General features: G+C 36.6%; 1 protein-coding gene across 5 annotated transcripts in view; it reads right to left on the minus strand.

Annotated features, from left to right (window-relative positions):
* Positions 1–4371: 4371 nt before the first annotated feature.
* PIG-G (phosphatidylinositol glycan anchor biosynthesis class G) overlaps positions 4372–25073 on the minus strand; it is a 39597-nt gene continuing 18895 nt past the window's right edge. For 3 of the 5 annotated variants that reach the window (XM_069825458.1, XM_069825457.1, XM_069825461.1), the window contains 8 exons: positions 24290–24501; positions 21592–21788; positions 17559–17798; positions 14829–15171; positions 12787–12952; positions 9218–9521; positions 6186–6364; positions 4405–4683 (listed from right to left, as the gene is read on the minus strand). In XM_069825458.1, the coding sequence (XP_069681559.1) occupies positions 4461–4683; positions 6186–6364; positions 9218–9521; positions 12787–12952; positions 14829–15171; positions 17559–17798; positions 21592–21788; positions 24290–24501 (1864 nt within the window). In that variant the 3' untranslated portion in view covers positions 4405–4460. Of the gene's footprint in view, positions 4684–6185; positions 6365–9217; positions 9522–12786; positions 12953–14828; positions 15172–17558; positions 17799–21591; positions 21789–24289; positions 24502–25073 lie in introns of all 5 variants that reach the window. The other 2 variants (XM_069825460.1, XM_069825459.1) reach the window with 2 other exon arrangements.

Consider the following 25073-nt stretch of genomic DNA (forward strand, 5'->3'; position numbering starts at 1 on the left):
TCTTGGTACAAATGTTGCATCATGTAAAAAAAATTCCGAAATACTCGTATCTCCAACTCTGAAATTTCAGATATCACTCGTCTAATTTCATTCTCCAGAGCTTCAAGAGTATGTGGATTGTTCTTATACACTTTCCGTTTTAAAGTTCCTCACCGACAGAAATTTATGCGGGCAGCTGAATCCCGTTGTGTTAACTGATGAACCACTTACACTTTGTAAGAAAGAAAGTTAGCATTTTCAGTCCCCATAATGCTGATCTTTATAAAATACCACATTCCTGTGTCAATCGGCATGAAGATTTCCTTGGGCTGGTTTCAATTCTTGCTTGAATATTTGTAAGCTTCTCCTCTGTTAATACCTAACTGACGAATTGATTGCTTGCATTATGCACAGTGCTGCCCTCTAAAAGAACAGCAAGACTACGTCATAAGAGCAACATTTATTGCTGTCAACTGAGCAGAAAAATACACTGAACTCTAGAAGTATATTAATGTTCATGTAAAGAAGTAATTAATGTAATCATTAAGACATTTGTCTTTTTGTCTTGCCACTTGTAATGCTTTTTATGCGTAGCATTCAAAGAACTGTATCTCCACACCCATTGAAAACTGGACACAATATGTTGTTGTTGTTGTTTTCTAATGCCAGGCGTTTGACAATAAAGTCATTTGACCTCTTGCACTTCAATATTTTTCAAAGATATTATCATGACCAGCCACTGAAGCACAGATTTTCAGGTGTTCCGAATCCATTTCTTGGTTTGAGTTGCACAATGGACAGTTAGGGGACTGATATATTCCAATTCTATGCAGGTGTTTGGCCAAACAATCATGGCCTGTTGCCAATCTAAATGCAGCTACAGTCGATTTTCGTGGTAAATCGGGAATTAACTGTGGATTTTGATGCAGAGAGTTCCATTTTTTCCCTTGAGATTGTGTTATCAAATTTTGTTTGTTGAAGTCTAAGTATGTAGATTTAATAAATCTGTTCACAGAGTAATACGTAGATTTAGTAACAGGTCTGTAAGTAGCAGTGCTGCCCTTCTTTGCTAAAGCATCCGCATTCTCGTTTCCCAGGATTCCACAATGGGATGGTATCCATTGGAATACAATTCTTTTATTGAGTGATATTAATTGAGAGAGCATTTTAGTTATTTCTGCTGTTTGAGATGAAGGTGTGTGTTTAGAGACTATTGATAGAATAGCTGCTTTGGAGTCCGACAATATAACTGCATTTTTAAATTTACTGATGTGGCATAGAAGATTCCTGAGACTTTCACTTACTGCAATGATTTCTCCATCAAAACTTGTTGTTCCATACCCAAGAGATCTATAAACTGAGAAGAGACAGCACGTAACACCTGCACTGACACCTTGTTCTCTGGAGATCAAGGATCCGTCAGTGTATAAATGAAGCCAGTTTTGTGGAGGGTATCTAATATTTATTGTCTCTAAAGACAATTGTTTTAGTATTTCAGTGTTTACTTCTGATTTCAGTATTTCTTCTGTTAAATTTAGATTATATTCCATATTTAATAGAGTTAAAGGGTTTGAATATGTTCATATGAGCATACTATCATCCTTTAAAATATTTACTTCCTTCTGAATCATCCTGTATAAATTACGGGATACTTAATTACAGACAATATCTTCATTTCGCACACAATTTTTGTATATGATTTTGTTTGTACACTTACGTACGTCTTCGCCCATTTTGCACCCTATATTCATATATGCGATGGTTGTCCAAGTCTGGACAGGTGGCCTGAAAGGCATTCGTGAATTCGACGCTGACAGGTGGGCCATCTTGCATTAGCCCCCCCCCCCTCGAATTGAGCCAGGTCCCATTTCACAGACTGGTAAACCCCAGAGGCCCGGTGCCCAAGCTTCAGCTAACAGGTGGGACATCCTGCCTCAGCTGATTCACACTATATCTCTCCTTTCCCTATCCATTCCATGTCAGTTTCATTAAACAACGTCGTGTTCTCACTGTAGCAGCTCCCCTTCCCTTTATTGTAGGCCTATTTATTAATTTCGAAATCGCACAGCACTGAATTTCGCCTCACAAGTTGAATAAGATTTTCGTCATTCAATTCCCAATTGAAAACAAAATAAAATGAAAGATACAAATTATTATTATTATTATTATTATTATTTTTATTATTATTATTATTTTATAATTCGTTATTTTACGAAGCTTTCTCAATTGCTGTGATTATATAGCATCTGAATGAGATGAAGGTGATAATGCCAGCGAAATGAGTCCAGGGTCCAATGTTGAAATTTACCCAGCATTTGCTCTTAATGGGTTGAGGGAAAACCCTGAAAAAACCTCAACCAAGTAACTTACCCCAACCAGGATTTGAAACCGGGCCCACTCGTTTCATGGTCAAACATGCTAACCATTACTCCACAGCTATGGACTAGGTAAGAACATTAGTGACTATTATTTTAATGTGCTTATCATCAAACCGATTAGTTACAAACTTCTAGCAGGCCTACTTATTTTAAATACTACTTTTTAAAGCATAATTTTAATTGTCATATTATAGTCGCGATGCTGTTATTCCCAGCGTGACTCCTCCTCTTTGCTTACGTCTTAGGAAGTGAAGGCTCTATAAAGTCTAAGTAGGTAGTATCGTTCGCCATTTTTGTTCTTTCGTTGCCGAACTACCAGATGAGGAATCTATTTACCACACCGTTAAATATTATCATGTCGTAGCTCCTATGATAATAAATCAAACGCACTGTAATTCAGCAAATAATTGAGCGGCAAATAACATCCTTGTGTGCTTTCTGCGAACGCCAACGAAAGAGCCAAAATGGCTGGCGATTATATTAAGCATTTATCGAGCCTTACGAAATGTATGACATCATCATCAGCGAATCACAAGACGCACACATTTAAATGTAGTCGACCTGCAACATGATTGGCTGCTGGAAATAAGAGCGACGGGACTATAGTTAAGTTAATTTAAGGTTGATTCACATTATGTGTAACACTTTGTTTCTATTTCCTTATACTGTATATAGTCATAGGCTAATTGTAAGTGGTCTTCAGTGTTCTTTCTTGATCCTATAATGGACTTTCATGTAATTTTCATTATTTATTACTACTGTTTGTATTTGTATGTGTTATCTGGTACGATGGAAGAGAAGGCCCTTTGACCTAATTCAGTCAGATTAAACAAACTAACGAATGAACATTTGTTACATAAATAAATGAGTGAAATGAATAAAAAAATTAATGAAGAAAGAAATGAATGAATAAAGAAATAAATTTCTATAACATTAGGAGCTAAGAAGAAGAAGAAGAAGAAGAAGAAGAAGAAGAAGAAGAAGAAGAAGAAGGAGACAGGTACAAAGATGCGACACTGGTCATATGCCTACAAGAATTATATCAATATTTAGGGAATTTTTATAACGTTATGAGCAGGCTTCGAAACTTCGGACCTGATAGAGCAGTTCAGTGGGAAATCCGCATAACAGCATACTGAGTATAGTGGTAAAGCGTACAGTGGGTGGGGTACTGTAGAATGAGTGCCAACAAATACGCAAAGGAAAACGCTCTGGATTTGAAGGTTCTGACGAATAATTTGGTTTTCATACAAACCTATTTTAAAACTGTGTCTGAAACTATTACACGGTTAGAAAAGTCAGAGCAAGAGATGCCGGAAGACCTCAAATTAGTTGAGGAAATGACACACAGAATTGAGACACCAAGCACACCGGTTTCTGAACGTGTAAAACAGAAGTGGAAATTAATTTTATGTAAAAATAACGGATATGGAACATTGTGTATTATAAACAGCAAATTAGTGAACATAGGGTCACCCGAGAATAAAGGATTGTCTCTTAGAGACTGCAATGATGTTAGGTTTCTTCGTTTTGCTCCTATCACGTCATGCGACATATAGCACAGATTTTCACAGTACAAACTGTGTTTGGCAGATAACCGAAAAAGATTTACGTTTGAGACACTGAAAATGTATCTTGTAGTAGGCTTCATTGCAATTCGGTACTGTAACTGCACTTTCTAAAGACGACCAATAGGATAAATGAAGAAATTAAAATTGCTACATGTTTATTTCTACCATTAACACTGTGTATAATTAAACACAAATGCTTATAAAAGACAGGAGAATAAATGCTTTTCACGTTCTTTTGACATTGTCATTGTGTAATGTATATTTACTTTCAGAATGTACATATGTGTGTGTTTCCCCATACTACCGTACTCTACTCTAAATAGCAACGCTGTTACCGAACACATCTCTACCTTTCACTACCTGCAGCGAGTCAACAACCTATAGTGCATGCACAGTAAACTTGTTGTATCGGGTCCCAAGTCTCGAAGCCTGGTTATGAGCTAAGAAGAAGAAGATAGTTATAATGATAAAATATATTTATAAATTGAAATGCGTTTATTAGTCACTGTAATATTGTACATTCTCAGAGTCCTCATCTTCCTTCCTTCATGATAGCTGCAACCAGACTGTGAGTGAATAGAAGTGCTGCCGATATGATTACAGAATGCATGGCCTCGTACAGCAGCTTGGGGGAGAACACGGACCACACAAACAGATGGTAGCGGAGGTGGGTAGCCAACACAACGTATACAGCAACTGGCAGGAACCGCATAATCAGCACGCAGCGATAGAAAACGTGCAACTGTTCCCACAGTCTGAAAGTGATTTTAGAGAAACTGATATTGGTCTGGAATGAAATTTTGGAATAATTATACTGAAACATATTTACGTAACTGGATATAAAGCTACAACGCTAAGTAGGTAGATAAAATATGTGAAAAAAATAGAGTACTATACAGCTCGACCAAGTTAAGTCTGCGAGTCGAGAGGGGTAGTTGGAGGCAGTTCTGTAGTGAAAGGAGGCGGTAACAAGAGAAGACCAGTACAGTCTCATATGACAGCAAAGTTTTCCTACTGAGCTTCAGTTCATAGAGCGGTAACAATTTAAGACACTTTGAAATGGACTGTACTTCTACTTCTGCTTGACAGTGAGGTTTGGCGTTCTGATTGGCAAGCGTGGGTGTAGGAGAGAAAGTTGTATGAGGGGGGGAGGCTGGGAGACAGCGTAACTGTTGTCTTTATCTGCTTTATCTGAAGACAAGGACAAAAAATCCATGCGCTCCATAGTGTATTTTAAACGATGTGCACACGTTGAAATCTGAGCATAAAGTGACCTATGTGGCAACTGTGTTTTGCCTCTACATTCCATCCCAATATCCCCACTCGCAGACTTGACTTGGGCAAGCTGTAGGTGTAGGTATAAAATAAGAGGGTGCTTCAAAAAGTAAAATAGCAAGAGCTCTAATGGTCAAATTTTATTTCACAGACAAATATACTGATATACAGTAGCAGGGCACTGGTGTGTATTACTTTTGAACATAGTACCATGCTTTTCCAAACACTTGTTCCAATAGTAGACCAAGGTATCAATGCCGGAATAGAAGAAATCTGCATCAAGTTCCTGAAGCCACAACATGACAGCTTGCTGAACGGCTGTATCAGTGTTGAATCACTTACCATCCAGGTGATTTTTCAGGTCCGAAGAGATGGAAATCACTGGGTTCTAAGTCGGGGCTGTAGGGAGATGATCCAGTACCTTCCACTGAAAGTGCAATTTCGCACCGTACACCTCAACAAGTTGATAATGAATTTCTGCTGGTGAGGTGCCCAACAGACGCAAAAATCGGATCACAATACAAATTTTCATGTTCGAGTAGGTTTCTGTGCATGCAGCCATCTTATAACTGATAATGCACGGGTCTGACGTAACATATGCGTCATTTAATAGCTGGGTGATAAAGTTGTGGTCTACTGCTGTGGTCCTGGCAGAAAATTTGAACAGGAGGTGGAATATATCACTGATGAGAGCTCTTGTTACCTTACTTTTTTAATCACTCTCGTAAACAACATTAAAATACGAGATAGAGTATAGATACAGTGAAAGTTAATTGCAACCAACTATAAATTATACCACAAACCGCTCTTGGTAGATACTTTTAAATGGGTGTGGTTAGGAACTGGAAAATAACCTGTGTTAAAGTGCATGCTCAATACCACACATTGTAAAGTCATGAAGACCTTCAAGTAGTAGGTGAAAAGAGATTCATAAAGTCCATTTGTATCCAACGTTAAGTATGTTGTTAGTTTAGAGAAGTACCTGTCTTTACCCCTGGTTTTGTTCTGGAAAACGAGGTCTGACACCAGAAGAAGCAGAGATAACACTGGCGCACCATAGGTATTAACAATCATCAGGGCTCCAACAACAATCGGGTTGTACCCTGTCTGGCCAACATAGCCGGAAGCAATATCTATGCTGGCCAAACTGTTCGAGTTCCCCTGTAACAAGACACCTTAAACCTGATCTCATACGACAAATTATCAAATTATAAACATACCCTACAGACCCAGAAACAGAATTTGGGCCACCTAATTTTACTAGACTAGACGGCATTTCGGAAGGCGGTTAGCTTCTATATGCGCCGTAGCATTTCTGGTATGTGACGTCACAAGCTTGTACAGTAAAACCAATCAGAATCAGTCTATAACAAGCACTTCCCGAGTTCGTTTGTTCACGTGCGAGTGTTTCAATACATTGAATAAGTAAAACTAACATTTACTGTGTGTATGTAAGGTAAATAAATGGAAGAAGAGACTGTGAAAAGACAAGTATTACACAAGCAGGCGCGGAAAATAGTGTTTAAAGTGTATAATTATTTTAAAAACGTTAACGAGCAGAACGCTGCCGGCCATCTTGATGCTGGGAGCAACGTTGCCAACATGCAAGAAATGACTGCAGAAGCATGTGGTGTGGGATTGAGAACCGTGCAAAGAATATTGTTAGTGAAGGAAAGAGGGTTTGTTTGGTGTCATGCTTATAGTAATCAACGGCTAAGGTCATTAAATTCTCTCCTGCGCTATTTGTATTGCACGTGCTCGTGAAGTACGATGTGGCAATGTTGTACGCTGCTTTGCTCTCTCTATCTGTCTCTCTCGACGCAAACACTAGCAGACTACCGCCTTCCGAATTGCAGTCGACTCTAACAAGGGATAGTTTCCCGTAGGACACAATGGATTTGGCTGAATGTGTTAATGTAGACTAATTTAAGGTTCCTGAAATTAGTGATGGTGAAGATCTCTCGTTTCGGGATTGCATATTTGTGAAAATACAGCAATTTAAAAAATCTGGATTGCATGTCGTTCTTTCGCACAGTTTATTCATAACCTACTTGCAGGGAGCACTAGAGGCGGGGAAGCTACTTTCTTTCATCCCTATTAGAAATCTAATGGATAATAGTTAGGGTAAATTCAGCTGTTATGTTCACACACGATAATGAAGGTTCACCTAGAAATGTTCAGGACACAGCATCTTTCCACAATACAGGCATCTTATAATGGTTTCTTTTTCACACTCATTGACACAGCAGACACTATTTCCCACACGCAACAGTTTTTCAAGTACATTTTTTAAGGAGTTTATTTTAGTTTTTTCGTGACATATTTTCTAATGAGGAAGTCGAAAATGCTCTTCATGGTAAGTCACTTCAGATTTAAATTATCTCGCCAAAATCCACACGATCTGTCAGTCTACATTAACACTTTCAGCCTGTCCTACTGCAAACCTTCCCTTGTAAGTTCCAGATACAATGCATTGAGCATGTGTAGTAAACAAGAGTGCCTAAATGCATGCTACTTGTGGACAGACTTGCGAAGCTTGTTGCCTACATAGAGGAAGACTGCTACCAAGACTCGGCCCATTTTTTACTAAATAAATAAGTAACTAAATAAGTAAATAACTAAATAAATAACTAAATAAGTAAATAACTAAATAAGTAAATAACTAAATAAGTAAATAACTAAATAAGTAACTAAATAAGTAAATAACTAAATAAGTAAGTAACTAAAAAAGGAAGTAATTAAATAAGTAAATAACTAAATAAGTAACTAAATAAGTAAATAACTAAATAAGTAAATAACTAAAATAAGTAATTAAATAAGTAAATAACTAAATAAGTAACTAAATAAGTAAATAACTAAAATAAGTAATTAAATAAGTAAATAACTAAATAAGTAACTAAATAAGTAAGTAATTAAATAACTAAATAAGTAAATAACTAAATAAGTAATTAAATAAGTAAATAACTAAGTAAGTAACTAAATAAGTAACTAAATAAGTAAGTAAATAAATAAGTAACTAAATAAGTAAATAACTAAATAAGTAAATAACTAAATAAGTAAGTAACTAAATAAGTAAGTAACTAAATAAGTAACTAAATAAGTAAATAACTAAATAAGTAAATAACTAAATAAGTAAATAACTAAATAAGTAAATAACTAAATAAGTAAGTAACTAAATAAGTAAATAACTAAATAAGTAAATAACTAAATAAGTAAGTAACTAAATAAGTAAGTAACTAAATAAATAAGTAACTAAATAAGCAAATAACTAAATAAGTAAATAACTAAATAAGTAAGTAACTAAATAAGTAAATAACTAAATAAGCAAGTAACTAAATAAGTAAATAACTAAATAAGCAAGTAACTAAATAAATAAGTAACTAAATAAGTAAATAACTAAATAAGTAAATAACTAAATAAGTAACTAAATAAGTAAATAACTAAATAAGTAACTAAATAAGTAAATAACTAAATAAGTAACTAAATAAGTAAATAACTAAATAAGTAACTAAATAAGTAAATAACTAAATAAGTAATTAAATAAGTAAATAACTAAATAAGTAACTAAATAAGTAAGTAACTAAATAAGTAAATAACTAAATAAGTAAGTAACTAAATAAGTAAGTAACTAAATAAATAAGTAACTAAATAAGCAAATAACTAAATAAGTAAATAACTAAATAAGTAATTAAAAAGTAAGTAAATAAATGACTCAATAAATGAAAAAACAAATCAATTAATGAACAAATGAATGAATGAATAAATAATGATGATGATGATGATGATGATGATGATGATAATAATAATAATAATAATAATAATAATAATAATAATAATAATAAATGTCATTCCTATAACTTCAGTGCAAGCAGAGGAATCTGGATTTAGGGCCACTTAACTTTAAGTACTTTCCTCAAAGTTGGTATAACTGAAAATAAGAGAGCTTAAGAAACAAGTAGAGGAGGAGGAGGAGAAAGAGGAGGAGAGGAAGCAAAGCAAATAATGCGTAGGTACCTGGTAGAAGTACACAACAGCGCCAATCCAGACATGCGCAGTGGCCTGCCACCACACGGAGTTGTCACGCAGCCTACTGACACACCTGCTCATCCAGATCTGAGTGGGGACGAGCAGGACGTTGTGTGGACGGTGGAGTAATGCACACAGCAGTGCCCACGAGCACACGCACGCACTGAGCATGCGCCCCAACACTGCATGCCGATTGCAGTGAGCGGCCTTCAGCTCATACAAAGTGTTGCCCACGGCCTGCGTCAGCATGAGTGCCATCACACTCCAGAACACACGCACCTCTCTCGTCCCCCTGCAATATGACATCAACTTCAAGTCCTCATATGAAATTTCTGTTGAATTGTTTTCACTAAAATATCAATACTACCACTTAACACTAAAACATGTCATATGTGAAACATCCAGATATAGTTGCGTGAACAGTGACTTTTCCTGTAAAGACTATGTTAAATTGAGTATCTGTCTTTATGTTGTTGTTGACCAATGCCAAGGATCTTGGATTTCTTCCATTCTCCTGCAGGCATCCCAATAGTGCAGCAGTGGCGAAAATGTAATCGTGCGCCGAGCCACTGTGTAACCTGCAACGTGCATAACACCTATGGAGGGAGCAGACACCCGAAGGGGAAGTGAAGCAACTGTCTGACTTAGTACAGATTTTCATTTTCCTTACGTCAAGCACTTAAACATAATTTTATATAGTACAAGGCTACAAACTAATGTTTAGTACGTGTAACGAAGAAATAAATGAACAATAAATGAACAATACCACAACCTAAAATTAACTGACTTCAGAATGTCTCTGCGAGAAAGTTTCAAAATCACGAATTATGCCACTTACTGCCAGTCGTAGTTGATCACGAAGGTATTTGTCTGTCAGTCGTGATCTACTATTTTAAATGTTGAAAATAATTTTTCACAAACATAAGTTGTAGCGAACATGGCTTCAACAGAGCAAGCGAAAGAATGAAGCTTCGGATGTATATTTTTTTGGCAAAGATTTGAAAGTTCAACATTTGTCAAGTCCTTACATCTAGCTTTCATTTGACATCACATAGTAAATCAGTGAGTTCAAATTGAAGAGCTAACTGCATTATTCGTAATTTACAATTCATTTTTATATTTCAATATGCCTAGTGAATTATTAAATAAGTATATAATAAATTTTCAATCTTAAGACATATCAACTTGCAAATGTTTATTTGCTATTTAATAAGATATATGAATGTTTTCGCCGTTTGGGGCATCTTCAGATATAACAAAAACATAATCTGAACCTATAATAATGAATTATGCAAATAACAAGAATAAAGAACAATGTATGTATGCAATGCATGAGATTCATGAGCTTTATGTAAAATGTGAAATAATACAGGATAATTGTTGATATAATCTTTAGATTTGAAATTGAATTGGACGGATATTTTATACATATAGCTCATGTTACAAATAAAATATACAATTATGATTAAAATTTGTCAATAATGTTAAAATTTTTAATGATGATTGATAAAATAGATATTTTAAGAATAGTCATTAGTTGAGGATTGTCGTAGGGTATACGATAATTTGCATAGCTGATGTTCGTGTGTTATGTATGTATTTAATTGAAAAACGTTCGCTAATGAACTAAATGTTATTTTATGTCGGAGATTACTGTTTCAATTTATTATCTGACTTGATGACATCTTATTGATTATAAATGACTGTTACGTGTAATCAGATTTGTTGAGATATTATTTGAAATGAATGCTCGTTGGTTATGGATGTCGTAGAGTATACGATGATTTTCGTAGTAGATAAATCGTAAGTTAAGTATGAATTTCAATCATTCAAGAGATTGTTCGCTTATGAAATGTTGTTTGACGTTGGTGATTACTCTGATTTGATGACATCCTATTGATTACAGCTGTTGCGCGTCATAATAATAGGATAATCAATAGGATGTCATCAAATCAGATAATTAAAACAGCAATCTCCAACATAAATTAACATTAGTTCATTAGCGAACGTTTTTCAATGAAACACATACATAACACACGAACATCAGCTACACAAATTATCGTATACCCTACGACAATCCTCAACTAATGACTATTCTTAAAATATCTATTTTATCAATCATCATTAAAAATTTTAACATTATTGACAAATTTTAATCATAATTGTATATTTTATTTGTAACATGAGCTAAATGTATAAAATATCCGTCCAATTCAATTTCAAATCTAAAGATTATATCAACAATTATCCTGTATTATTTCACATTTTACATAAAGCTCATGAATCTCATGCATTGCATACATACATTGTTCTTTATTCTTGTTATTTGCATAATTCATTATTATAGGTCCAGATTATATGTTTTTGTTATATCTGATGATGACCCAAACGGCAAAAACATTCATATATCTTATTAAATAGCAAATAAACATTTGCAAGTTGATATGTCTTAAGATTGAAAATTTATTATATACTTATTTAATAATGCATTATTCGTGCTGAAAAAGGGTCGACATACAGAGATGATGATGATGATGACAACAATAACACTTAACCTTTTAATGTTTCATCAGTAACATGTAGTATAATGCCGTTTTATGTTATACAACCGTTTTCCTCGTAATACTTGCGAACAAATCATACATTTAATATTTTCATCATATTGACAGCAAAAAAATGCGTCCTCCCATCCTACTTGGAACTTTCGTACATGGTTTCGAGAGAGACATATGCCACTCGCAGGTCAGAGACAAATACAAAGGGAACGGAGTTTGACTCCAGTGAGTGAGAGGGTGGGGGTTGGCGGAGGTTAGAAGCACAGCTATCATTGTGAGCCACAATGTCTCGCGAGTCACGTTCTCGCCACAGCTGCAATAGTGTTTGGTGAGCTGCGATGGTAAATCAGCATCTATTTTCTTTATTGCTGGGTACTGTAGCAAATGTTCTTTATCCATGATGGAGTTCTGATTTCTACAGAGGGTGTACTGTGGATGCTGATAGATATTAATTCGATGTAGATGAGAGGAGAGATAATCATGTCCGGTTGTTAAGCGAAATATAGCAACAGCCTTTTTTCGTGGTAAATCTGGGATATTATTACTATCTAGCAGAATGTTCCAAGCTTTGCCTTCACTTTTCATATCTGTCTTTATACTCCGTGCATTTGTGTAAGAATAATAATTCTTGATTAAAATTAATTATGAAATACCAAGTAACGCCTATTCTGAAATAATTTTCCTCCTCTAAGCTATTTATGCAATTTGTTAATGCAATGTGGTATTTTCCCAGAAAGACTCAAATAGTGGTATTCAATAGTGACGTGACATTACATTACATTACATCACATCACATCACATCACATCACATCACATCACATCACATCACAAAACATAATTTCTACCTAACTAACCTATTATCCCCCTTTTCCTAAGATCAACCTTGGCGCTTGCCCCATACAATGTTTCTACAGTATTGTTCCAGTTAACTTATTCTATCAGGCACTAACTTTTAAACCCTGTACATTACATAACAGTGTATTATATTTTTGTAAATCTTACTTGGTCTGAGAGTATGAGAAAGGCACATCCACAGTCCCTATCGCGGTGCGGTAGCAGTACACGCAAACTGCTGCAGTTGTGATCAACACCACTTCTATCAACGTCCTCTTTGCTCCTGGGTACCGCATCAAGATATCATAGCAGAAGCAGCAAACTGCCAGGAGTCCTTGATAACATCAATGGAAACAATGAGCATGAGACTGAAGTGCATTATTATTCACTGCGAAATGACAGCTGTGAGCAGTATGGGATGAAGATAAATGCAAATAAGACGAAGAGCATGGTCATAGGATGAAAAATACAGAAGATAAACTTGCGAATTCTAAATGAGGCAGTAGAGCAAGTGGAGAGCTTCAGATACTTGGGGTGTACTATAAGCAGTAACATGAGCTGATGCTAGGAAGTCAAAAGGTGGATAGCAATGGCCAAGGAAACATTGTATGGGGCAGAAACATGGTCATTACGAAGATGTGAAGAGAAGTGAATAGAAGCATTTGAAATGTGGATATGGAGAAGAATGGAACATGTGAAGTGGAAAGACAGACTAAGAACTGAAGCTGTGTTGGAAAGAGTGGGTGAAGAAAGAATGATGCCGAAAATGATCAGGAAGAGGAAATGGAATTGGTTGGGTTACTGGCTGAGAAGAAACTGCCTACTGAAGGATGCACTGGAAGGAATGGTGAACGGGAGAAGAGTTAGGGGTAGAAGAAGATAACAGATGATAGACGACATTAAGATATATGGATCATATGAGGAAACAAAGTGGAAAGCAGAAAATAGGAAAGACTGGAGAAAGCTGGGTTTGCAGTGAAAGACCTGCCCTTGGGCAGAACACTAAATGAATGAATGAATGAATGAACACCAGTTCCTTGTATCGATTATATTACGAGGTCATAACACCAAATTCTGGTTTCTATTTATTTAGGAGGTTCAATCTATTTATGGGGTTGTAATGGCTGGCTCTTGAATCAATTAAGAAAACTGCAACACATACCTCGTAGTATCAATTTACCTAGAAGGTTACAACATCAGTTCCTGTTATCAGTCATTCAATTTCTTTAAGAGATTTCAACACCAGCTCTCAATATCAGTTTATTTAGAAGATAATAATACCAGCCCCTGGTATCAATTTTAGGAGTTTTTAATACCTATCCTCTAGTATATATTGATTAAGAAAGTTATAATAGGTACATGTCTCTTGGTACTGATTAAAGACTATAATAATTAGCACTTGGAATTAATTTATTAAATATATGTAATAAGCAGTTCTTGGTACTTACTGATAAAGAAGAGTATAATACCTAGCTGCTGCTATTCACTGATTGAGGAGATTGCAAAATTCAGCTCCTAATACTACTGGGTGTTCATTTCAAAGTGTGTCATGATGTCACTGTTGTGAGTCAGCGATTTGAAGTGAGTTTCAGCTTTTATGCCAGAGAAGTTGCCTATTAATCAAGGCGTTCAATCTGAACTTGAAAACATGTACGGTATGACTTGAACGTCGTAGCAACAGATGGCGGTCTGTACGGTCTGTGTGCTACCATAACCTCTTTCGAACTGTGTTTTGCGCGGCCAAGTCGTACACAGGGTATTTGTTATCATCGGTTGCGTATGGCAACATTCCACAATACAAATCAAATGCTCCCTGTCCATGTTGACAGTCGAAGTTAATGTCAACAAATACGTAAGTAATCGTCTTAACCCTCTCCCCATATCCCGACAGTAAGAAAAAAACTCACTCCCGTACGTGTTTCCAAACAGTTCACATTCCTGCCACTACTGGAGTTACCGTACGTATCGGTAAGTACTCTTCAAAATCAACGCCATACTTGCTAGGCAACTTCTCTGGCACATAGGTAATATGCCTCTGCGGAAGTGTAGGAAGATTGTATTGTCTAGGCTCGTCGGCTAGCCACATGACGTCATACAGCGAGCCATGACACACTTTGAACTGAACACGCAGTAGAAGGTCATAATACCCATCTCCAGCCATTCACTGATTAAGAGGTCATGATATTGAAATAATTATGAACGATAGTTACCTACTAATAGAACAAATGAGAGGGCACCACGGTGTTGCTGGTGGGCGAGCCAGTCACCCACATCTGGCAGAGATGCCCATTTGTCGCCTGTTTGGTTCCATTTCCTGAGCAGTCTGTGCAAGATAGGCAAACTCAGCCAACACCAAAGCTGCCAGTCAGAACTATACTTGCTTTGTGCCACGTGGGCTGTACACATCTGGTACACCACAACCATCACGAAGGTGAGCCACAGGAAGTACCACACTTGGTGCTCCTCCTCCACGAAGCTACTGGACGACAAACTGATGGTATGTAGTATAGTGCCGCTCACCAACACCACTGTGCCTCTCTCCATGCTTAACAGCTGAAGGCAGCACCACACAGAATGTTAAAGCACTGTGTCCAAACTTCAGTTGTATCCCAGATCACATATAGATTGCTCATTCCTGTGTTAAAATTGGTTGCACTTTGAAGAGAACAGAGGCCAGGATCGCCACCTGTCCGCCATAAACGAACACGAGATGGGAGCATAGTTGCTAATGAAATTCAAATGAGAGTTATGACGTGACTTCTTATGTAACAACTAGATGGCAGCATAGTTTTTATTTTTTTTATTGGGTTATTTTACGATGCTGTATCAACATCTCAGGTTATTTAGCATCTGAATGAAATGAAGGTGATAATGCCGGTGAAATGAGTCCGGGGTCCAGCACCGAAAGTTACCCAGCATTTGCTCGTATTGGGTTGAGGAAAAACCCCGGAAAAAACCTCAACCAGATAACTTGCCCCGACCGGGATTCGAACCTGGGCCACCTGGTTTTGCGGCCAGACGCGCTGACCGTTACTCCACAGGTGCGGACGGCAGCATAGTAAACCTGACAAAAATTGTTACCGTCAAAACCTATAACGCCGAGCAATCTGGGTATATATGATCTAGGGTTGTGTACAGAAACCATCAATATATTGTAGAATATATAAAGATCATTCCACGAAAATATCAACCTCCAAGTCAATTTTCGAAAGTATTCAAACAGCATCATGTGATATATCTACGAAATCTTCCAACTCACTACTTTTTGGATATGAACAGGCCTACCATTTTTGCGTGGAAAAATGGATATTAAAGTAAATCTTAAGAATGTAATGCAAATAATTTATATTGAGAACGTGATATTAATTCTCTAGCATGTCTTAGTGCTTTCTGGCTGAGCTCACGTATATCGTTAGTTTGCCAACAAAGTGATGTTGAAACATGTGTTCACATTTCTGCCCAGTGAGAATCATGATATATCGTATGAATTTTATTTGAAAACTGGTTAATTAATAACCCGACACACTCGCAAAATTACTTTCGCATACATACAAATTTCCAAATTCTAGAAATCCAGGGAACTTTTCTTCAAGGAAAATTCCCGAGAGTAGAGTTCAGGAATCGAACTGAGACCTACAGATCTGAAAGCCAGCATACTGACCACTAGGCCATTGAGACAGTCAAAGCTTGCTCTATAACAGACGAAAACAGAGATCATGTGGGGTTTACAGTATATCAGACTCTTCGAAAACGAAGTTTCCAGCCATGTCCTGAAGAATGAAACAAAATCTAAAAATGTTATTCAAATTGAAATTAAAAATAAGATTAAATGCATTCTTTGAAATCGCTCGTATTTCACTGAAAATACAATTTATCATGGCAATAGGCTATATATTTATAGCATTAATTCGAAATACCGTAAACTGGGGTTACTTTGAACACAGAGGAAACTTTGAACATTTTTTCAGAAAATCGTATTTAGGTTTCTACATGATGCACTTGTTATAGATGGAGGTAAATTTGGTATGAGAATGATTTTTATGTTAATTTACCTCCATCTATAACAAGTGCAGCATGTAGAAGCCTAAATATGGTTTTCTGAAAAAATGTTCAAAGTTTCCTCTGTGTTCAAAGTAACCCCAGTTTACGGTAATGAAACCGTCTTCAAAGGTTTACAATTGTGATGAACTGTGAAGAAAACTGGATAAAGGAGCAAATAGCATGCTTCTTATTTTTATTAGTACGTTTATCCCGATTGCGATATTTTCATGCCTCTTAACTATAACTCTTTTTTTTGGAAAGATTGCTTATGTGCTCAATTAGATGGAATTAATCAGTTTTTTTGGCTGAGTTGTTACTAACAAAATTTTGAATGTGCCTAGAATTTTACTTTGTCCCATGATATACAGCAACATTCAATTTCGCTTTTTAATTGCTGTTTGCCATTCAGAACATGCTGTATTTATTCTAGACGGAATTACTAATTGACTGTCTACAGAGAAAGAATGACAACTCCGCAGAAAGAATGATTTTCATACGCCATCATCAAATTTATCATGCTATCAAAGGGGAGTACATTACATGGCGATAAAAATGTTCAATAGTCTTCCTGAAGACATTAAGAATCATAGCCAAAACCCTGCATTATTTAAGGTAAAACTAAAAAATTACTTAATATCTCACACTTTCTATTCTGTAGATGAATTCTTGACATTTCACAGTACTGTGTAAATATTTTAATACTATTAAATGGTAAACATATTACATTGTATAAAATATTATTGTTATTAAGGTATTAATTCTGTACATATTCCATATTTGCATTTTATATATTGCATTTATATTTAAATGTAAGAATTGGACATGTTCTTTATTCTATGCTATAAAGGAAATGTAAGAATATTATGCAACGAATAAATCTATCAGATGTAACAGCAAACCTTAGAGAGCTTTATTCCGTGGTACGTGCTCCCCATGATGAGATACGTGTTGCCTGTAACAGCCAGTACCACAGCCAAAGTGACAGGAAGAGATGCGAGGGACGAGGCACAGACCACGCTGGAGCTGCTGCTAAACGAGCACCAGAGAAGACTGAAGCTCAGGAGTATAATGTTTATTAGAGTTGCAGAGAGAACGTGCACTGCATTTGGTCTCAGCTCCAGGGCCAATATGAAGACTATCTGAAACAGCAGGATGGAATCTTGCTATCATCAATATAAAGAGGACGTGATGTAAAAAAGCAATATTTTAATTAAGCTCAAACCAAACTGTAAGGGTTTCAAGAGTAGACTTAAACACATTTATATTATAAGTATCATTCATTAAAAAAATTAGTCTTAGAGTGGATTGGAATAAAATGATGAGGATCCTGAAAAAAATAGGTGTGAATTGGAAAGGGATGAAGTTGTTCTGTAACCTTTATATGAAACAACGTGTCAAAGTCACGATAGGAGAAGAACTGACAGAAGAAAGTGAAATAGGGAGAGGAATATGACAAGGATGTCTATTATCACTTATCCTGTTCAACATCTACTTGGAGGATTTAGTGAAGAATGTTTTCAGAACATCAGAGGAGTGATAATAGGAGGAAGAAGAATAGAGCATATGATTTGCTTATAAGGCGTTGTTAACAGAAGAGGAAACGATAATAAGGAATATGCTACTACTGCGTGTTGAGTTCAAAGTGTGTCATGGCTCGCTGTATGTCGTCATGTGGCTAGCCGATGAGCCTAGAGAATTCAATCTTCCTACACTTCCACAAAGGCGTATTACCTATATGCCAGAGAAGTTGCCTAGCAAGTACGGCGTTGATTCTGAAGAGTACGTACCGATACATACGATAACGCCGGTAGTGGCAGGACTGTGAACTGTTTGGAAACATGTACTGAGATAAGTTTTTTCTTACTGTCGGGATATGGGGAGAGGGTTAAGACGATTACTTACGTATTTGTTGACATTAACTTGGAAGGTCAACATGGACACGGAGCATTTGATTTGTGTTGTGGAATGTTGCCGTAAGCAACTGATGATAACAAATACCCTGCGTACAACTTGCCGAGCAAAACACAGTTCGAAAAAGGTTATGGCAGCACACAGACAGTATAGACCACCATCTGTTGCTACGACATTGTTCAGGTTGAACGCCTTGAATAATAGGCAACTTCTCTGACATAAAAGCTGAAACTCGCTTCAAATCACTGACTCACAACAGTGACGTCATGACACACTTTGAAATGAACTGCTGCCAGGAAGTCAAAAGGAACTAAGGAAGACACTAGTGCCGTGCTTTGTGTGGAGTGTGGCATTGTATGGGGCAGAAAATGGACGTTACGACGAAGTGAAGAGAAGCAAATAGAAGCATTTGAAATGTGGATATGGAGAAGAATGGAGCATGTCAAATGAACAGACAGAATAAAAAATGAAGCTGTGTTGGAATGAGTGGGTGCAGAAATGATGCTGAAACTGATCAGGAAGAGAAAAAGGAATTGGTTGGGTCACTGGCTGAGAAGAAACTGTCTACTGAAGGATGTACTGGAAGGCATGGTGAACGGGAAAAGAATTCAGAGTAGAAGAAGATATCAGATGATAGACGACATTTTGATATGTGGATCATATGAGGAAACTAATGAAAAGGCAGAAAATATTAAAGATTGGAGAAAGCTGGGTTTGCAGTGAAAGACTTGCCATTAGGCAGAACACTAAGTATATATCGTCGGTTTCTTGGTAAAAGTGACCAAGTCCAAAATGCAAACTTGTTGGGAAAAGGCATTTAAAGGTTTAGTGATCCATCCAAAGACAACTGTACTTCTTTAGATGTTAGTAATAAGTTATTTTGAAGGTAAATACGCTATATTATTAGTTTTTAATATGAAATTATGTCTTAAATTTTCATAATGCTTGGAAGCCTTGGAATGTGACTTGGTCACTTTTACCAAGAAACCGACGATATATAGGTTGAATAACACAGGTAGAAATTGGCACACACACAACCAACTGTTTGGTGCATCTTATGGAGAAGTTTGCACTTGAATGCATACCGATGTACAATGATGCAACACATTACTGCAGTTGCAGAAGTGATGCTGGATATGCTGCTTTGAGTTTGGAGAGAAACTTACTTCAGGTGGAATGTTTGCTGTATAGTCACACTGAACTACACTGAATGTTCATGTTATATTTTTTCTCTGTCTCTGTGCAACATTACATTTGCGATGGGGGAGAGATAATATAGGAAGAGGTTGTAATGCTTTTTAATATGTTGACATCCACGGCTTAGACACTTGAAATTGAACAGTCACTGACCAGCAGAGATATAATGAAACACAGTAAACTTGATGTGTTCTGTTATCAAATGACATTAAAACCAATCATGTAAGTCTTCCCAATAAATTTTCGTCAGCTTTCAAAGTTGTAAAGTCCTTTTTGAATCACCTTGTATTTACATGAAATTCCTCAGTCAGACTAACCTCCACTTTTACTTCATAAAGTCAATGTGAGCAGCTAATTTTCTTTACATTTGTACAGTCACTGTGGATATCTATGTACGAAGTTTGAGGGGAGGTTTCCATACCAGTTCACTAAAGGTAAGGTCACTTTTGCAGCGCTGCAGTACAAAAAACTGCGCAACTCTTGTACTGTGACGTGTGAACAACGGTGCAACCCGAAAAGTAGCGGCTGCCGAACCTGTTGCCCGCTACTTTTCCATGCTGCGCGCAGCTTAAAAGTAGCGACGTGTGAACAGGGTTCTCAGGGTTGCAGCCGCAGCATTTTTGATATCGGTTTTGTTGAAACTTTTGCTGCGGTTGCAACCAGTGTTACCACCCAAATGTGCCAATGATACTTTTATTGTTTGGATATATTTTAATATTAAATGTGATGAAAATAAATTATTTGTAACAGTTATTAAATGCACAACACAATCTGAGCATAACTGCTGATGATATAATTCATTTTTTAAATTTTCCGTAGCTTAGTTCCAAACAGGAGGGTTGCCAACATTGATTACGTGAATATACTGTTGGTTATCATTTAAGTATATAGGCGTTTTTAAAAGCTTTATAGTAAAAATTATGTCAATTTCTGAATACTAGATACGACAGAAAAGCAAATAATAGATAAGGAAGCTTTCGCATGAGTTTCTTAATAATGCGAACATAACCACAAAATGTATATTGAGAAGTCAACACGGAGATGGAAACCTGCAGCATGACTGCGGCTGCAAAAGTAGCGCCTTGTGTGTGAACAGACTCGCAACCTCCAGTTGCAAGTTTTGCAGCACTCGGGTTGCGCAGCACGAAAAGTAGCGTGCAGTGCACTACTTTTGGCTTACATGTGAACACGACACGCAACTTTTGCAGCTGCAGTACAAAAGTTGCGCTGCAAAAGTAGCGATGTGTGACCGTACCTTAACATTTCCTTTGCCAGTGTGGATAACACCTCGTCCATATTTTTTGTTTTTTCAGCATTTTGTTTTTGTTTTTGCAGCATTAACTTCCCATGATTTTACGAGAAGATTAGAAGAGAATGGCAGTTACGTAGACTTTCAGCTCCCCACTACTACCATTAATGCATAACACAATGTCAATACGGCAGTTGCTGTCGTCTGCGATACAACGAACTTTTCTGTTGATTTTCGAGTTTGGTATTTTTTCCGGCTATTATATGCTTATTTAAGTTGTGTTAACTCTCGCTAGTGGTTTTATATTTTATTTTATCCGTCTTGGTATTTATTTTATTATTGTAAATATTTCTGTTTTATCATTATTATTATTATTATGTTACTATTATTTATATCAGCATTATTATTTGAACCCTGTAAAATGTATGTAGACTACTGGACTGTACCCGAGCACGAACATATGCTCATTTCGGGTATCTATTCATATGTATTCAATTCAAATGTAAATTGTAAATAAATTTGAAATTTGAAATGTATAAGGAATACCTATGGCAGAGAGCCTTCATGTGATTTACCTGCCACAAGAGTACAGACGCTACAACTAATGCAGGCACATCGAATGTTATGAACGAGTCAGCCAGCTTGGAGCTCATGCCAGAGAGGGCCGACATATACAAGATCTTGATTCTCTCCTCCGCATCAGAAGTAGATGTGTTGAACTCTAGCCATTCTGCATGCAGCCTCATTGCCTCCTGGTACTGCAGGTAACTGCCTGTACAGAAAGACTGAAATGACCAAATTACTTTTGGAACATCATCAATCTCAAAGTGTGACATAAAAGACCAACTGGGAAGACATCTCTCTCAACTATTTCTATTGCTGTAAACATGCCTTGAGAGCACAATATTCGACAACCCAACACTCTGAACTCATGATCTCAAGTACTTGCACCTACTATTCGATAATAATTTGAGAGAGGAAAAGATAACAAATATATTTAATTTTCCATTACAAAAGTGGTAAACCATGCTGCTGATGTCCTCAAAATTCATCATAATATGATAGGCAATATTACGAGGGAAAAAGTGACACGGGATTTTTAAATTCCATGAATTGGTGGCTACGTCATCACACAATATCTCTGATGTCTCTTCTATTTTTACAATAATCTCATCATACAATACGAACTCGTCTTATGTTTTCATTTGTTTTTGAAAATTGGAAACATATCGACGTATAATGGCAACTAAACGAAAGAAATTAACTATCAGACAGAAAGTGAAAATACTAAGGAATTCGAGGTTAATTCTCAAATAACAGCATCATATATAGCAAAAAAAAAAGCATGGTTTGCATGCCAACTACTTCATTATGTGGAATAATGAAGAAGAAAGAAGAAATTTTCAATACCAAGTTTTCAGTGTAGTTCAGGGTCAACGAAACGAAAAAATATTCGTGCCTCATCATTTAATGAGTTAGAAAATATTATAATGAAATTTAATGTAAATAATAATTGTTGGCCTAATTAAATTATCATTTTTGGTATAGAACACACACGTTAGTACTAGTTATTTTAGCCTTTTGATTTTATGTAAACTCCTATTTGCAGAAAAAAAAAGTAATCCCTCAGAGATTCGTTAAAAAGGGGTTCTACTGTAGCTAGGTATGTTAAATAAATTCAGAGGAAAAATTATTGTATGGGAAGTCTGTTTTAAATCACGAACAGAACACATCTCGCTGTCAGTAAGAGAATACAAAATAGCAACAATGCAACAGATGACAGTTCAAAGTTATGTTGCTTTAAAGGTGAAGTGTATTTCAATACAAAAAAACTGCTACCCATAAATAAAAGTAGACCACCTCTGTGGTATAGGGGTCAGCATGTTGGTCTCTTATGTAGAGGGCCCGGGTTCGATTCCCGGTTGAGTTGAATTTCCTGGTTGAGGTTTTTCAAGGTTTTTCCTCAACAGGAAGGCAAATGCCAGGAAATTCGGGCCACAACATCCCTGAATATCACCAGCCTCATTCATCACCGAAATCATATTCATAACAAATCAGTAATACATAAACAATCGCCATCTAGTTCACAACAATAGAACCAGTCTTAACAATAGTACACAGGCCTTCCGGTTTCAACCAAAGATTAACTCGCAATATGACCAAAGATGTTAAAGCGAGTATAAATAGCGAGAGAGAAAAAAAAATAAAAATATTGCAACAATGAAAATGGCATTTTTGCGTCATTATTTTGTTTGATATTAATATTTTCATGATGTTCACAATGTCAGGAATTGTAAACGAAAATTTGAATACATTACTGGTATTTCATTGTCGGCTGATTCCTACTTACTAGCATAATTTATAATAAATCCTATGGTTACATTTTATTAATTGCTGCTATATTCCACGTCTTTATTGTCAGCTATAGTTCGGGAGGCGAGTTGTGCGAGAAGGGAAAGATTAGGAAATCAGAAAAAGTTTGGCATGTGAGGGGTAACGGTCATTCAAGCATGGAAGTTCAATTCAAACTACAAAACTTATCTTTCTCCTCCATACCCAATTGTGATTTAGATATGGTACATAATAGAGACAAGGGACAGGTCTTACCTCGTCTGTTATATATACAGTACTAAGTGAGAGACAGATTGGACCAATCGATCGACTGTCTCCTCTCTCAAAAATTTACAAACAATGGGATCTCGCAGAAATGCTTCACACTAGACCACACAATTCCTAATGGTAGCTGTGGTAGATTTCTGTCCCGCACTATTATTCCTTGCATGATATATACTTTTAAAGCCACATATCCAGGAAGCAAGGCTGTCTCATGATGCTTGCTTTGTCCAGTGGATACCTTGCTGTGCAATAGTGCACGGTGACCTCACTCGCACAAGTGCGAGGGTGCCTCAACTGTGAGCCTTCCACTCAATTTGTGGATGCGATCAAAGGTCCATCACAATGATTAACTCACTCCGTTTGTACTGTTTGTTGTAAAGATGTCATCATTCAACGCAATGCTAACTGCCTCAATTGCCACACAGTAACTGATGGCTCACGCTGCTTTGTGGTCTTGTCTGCCTAACAAAAGAACAAAACTGCGAGGCAAACATCAAGCGAGGCTATTACGAGATGAGGCTACATGTGGCAGCCTCACTTCGTGGATACGTGGCTCAATGATCAGATTCGATAAGTGAGCGTATGGTTAAATAACAATCGAACAATACCCCCTAATCAATAGTGTGTATTTGCACACGACATTCACTCTGTGCTTACCTTGACTGGGGGCATTGGCAACATTATTTTCAAACTGGGTAGCCACTTGCTTGCAGTTGTAATATAGAGCATACAATTGCTGTGATACTGGAAGACTGTGAAGGATTTGAGGAATCATCTTGCCTAGGCTGGCAGCTGGAATTGGGAGGCCCAGCAGCATAGACAGAGTGGGAACCAGATCGGTCTGAGGCACAGCAGATTCAAAGAAGTCGCTGAAATAAGATGCAAGGGCACATCATTGATCTGAAAATGCGCTATCAACACCCATCAACACTAACAGCGCATAAAATAATCAGTGTCATGAAAATGCCATTATACATTTAAGCACTTTACAGCGATTCATTCTTTATTGTGTTACCAATAATAATGCTCTTTTCAGTTTACTTCTATTAATTATCATTTGCACGACATAGGGGAAAACATAGTGCAAATCCAAATATACATCAAATTTTCCTTTTATATTTCCTTCCAGAATCTTAGGTTCGAATGACTCAGTGTCTTTTGTAGACTTTAACTGCGAGTATCTGTAAAGACTTGCTTGTTAATACAGAGCAATTACAAATGATTCATCAGATTTTAAGTGACTGCATAAAGAAAAATATAACACTTAGAATAATGTATGATACAGTGAAACTTCCCTTAACGGACACTTCCCAATAGCGGACTCCTCTCAATAGCGGACATTTTAAAATTCCCCTGCAAAATAACATTGGCCCTTATGATAAAATTCTTCCAAATAGCGGTCATTCTCAATAACGGACGCGGACACTGAAATGTATCTCCC

This window comes from Periplaneta americana, chromosome 5 (assembly GCF_040183065.1).
Source record: "Periplaneta americana isolate PAMFEO1 chromosome 5, P.americana_PAMFEO1_priV1, whole genome shotgun sequence".
Taxonomy (NCBI): Eukaryota; Metazoa; Arthropoda; class Insecta; order Blattodea; family Blattidae; genus Periplaneta; species Periplaneta americana.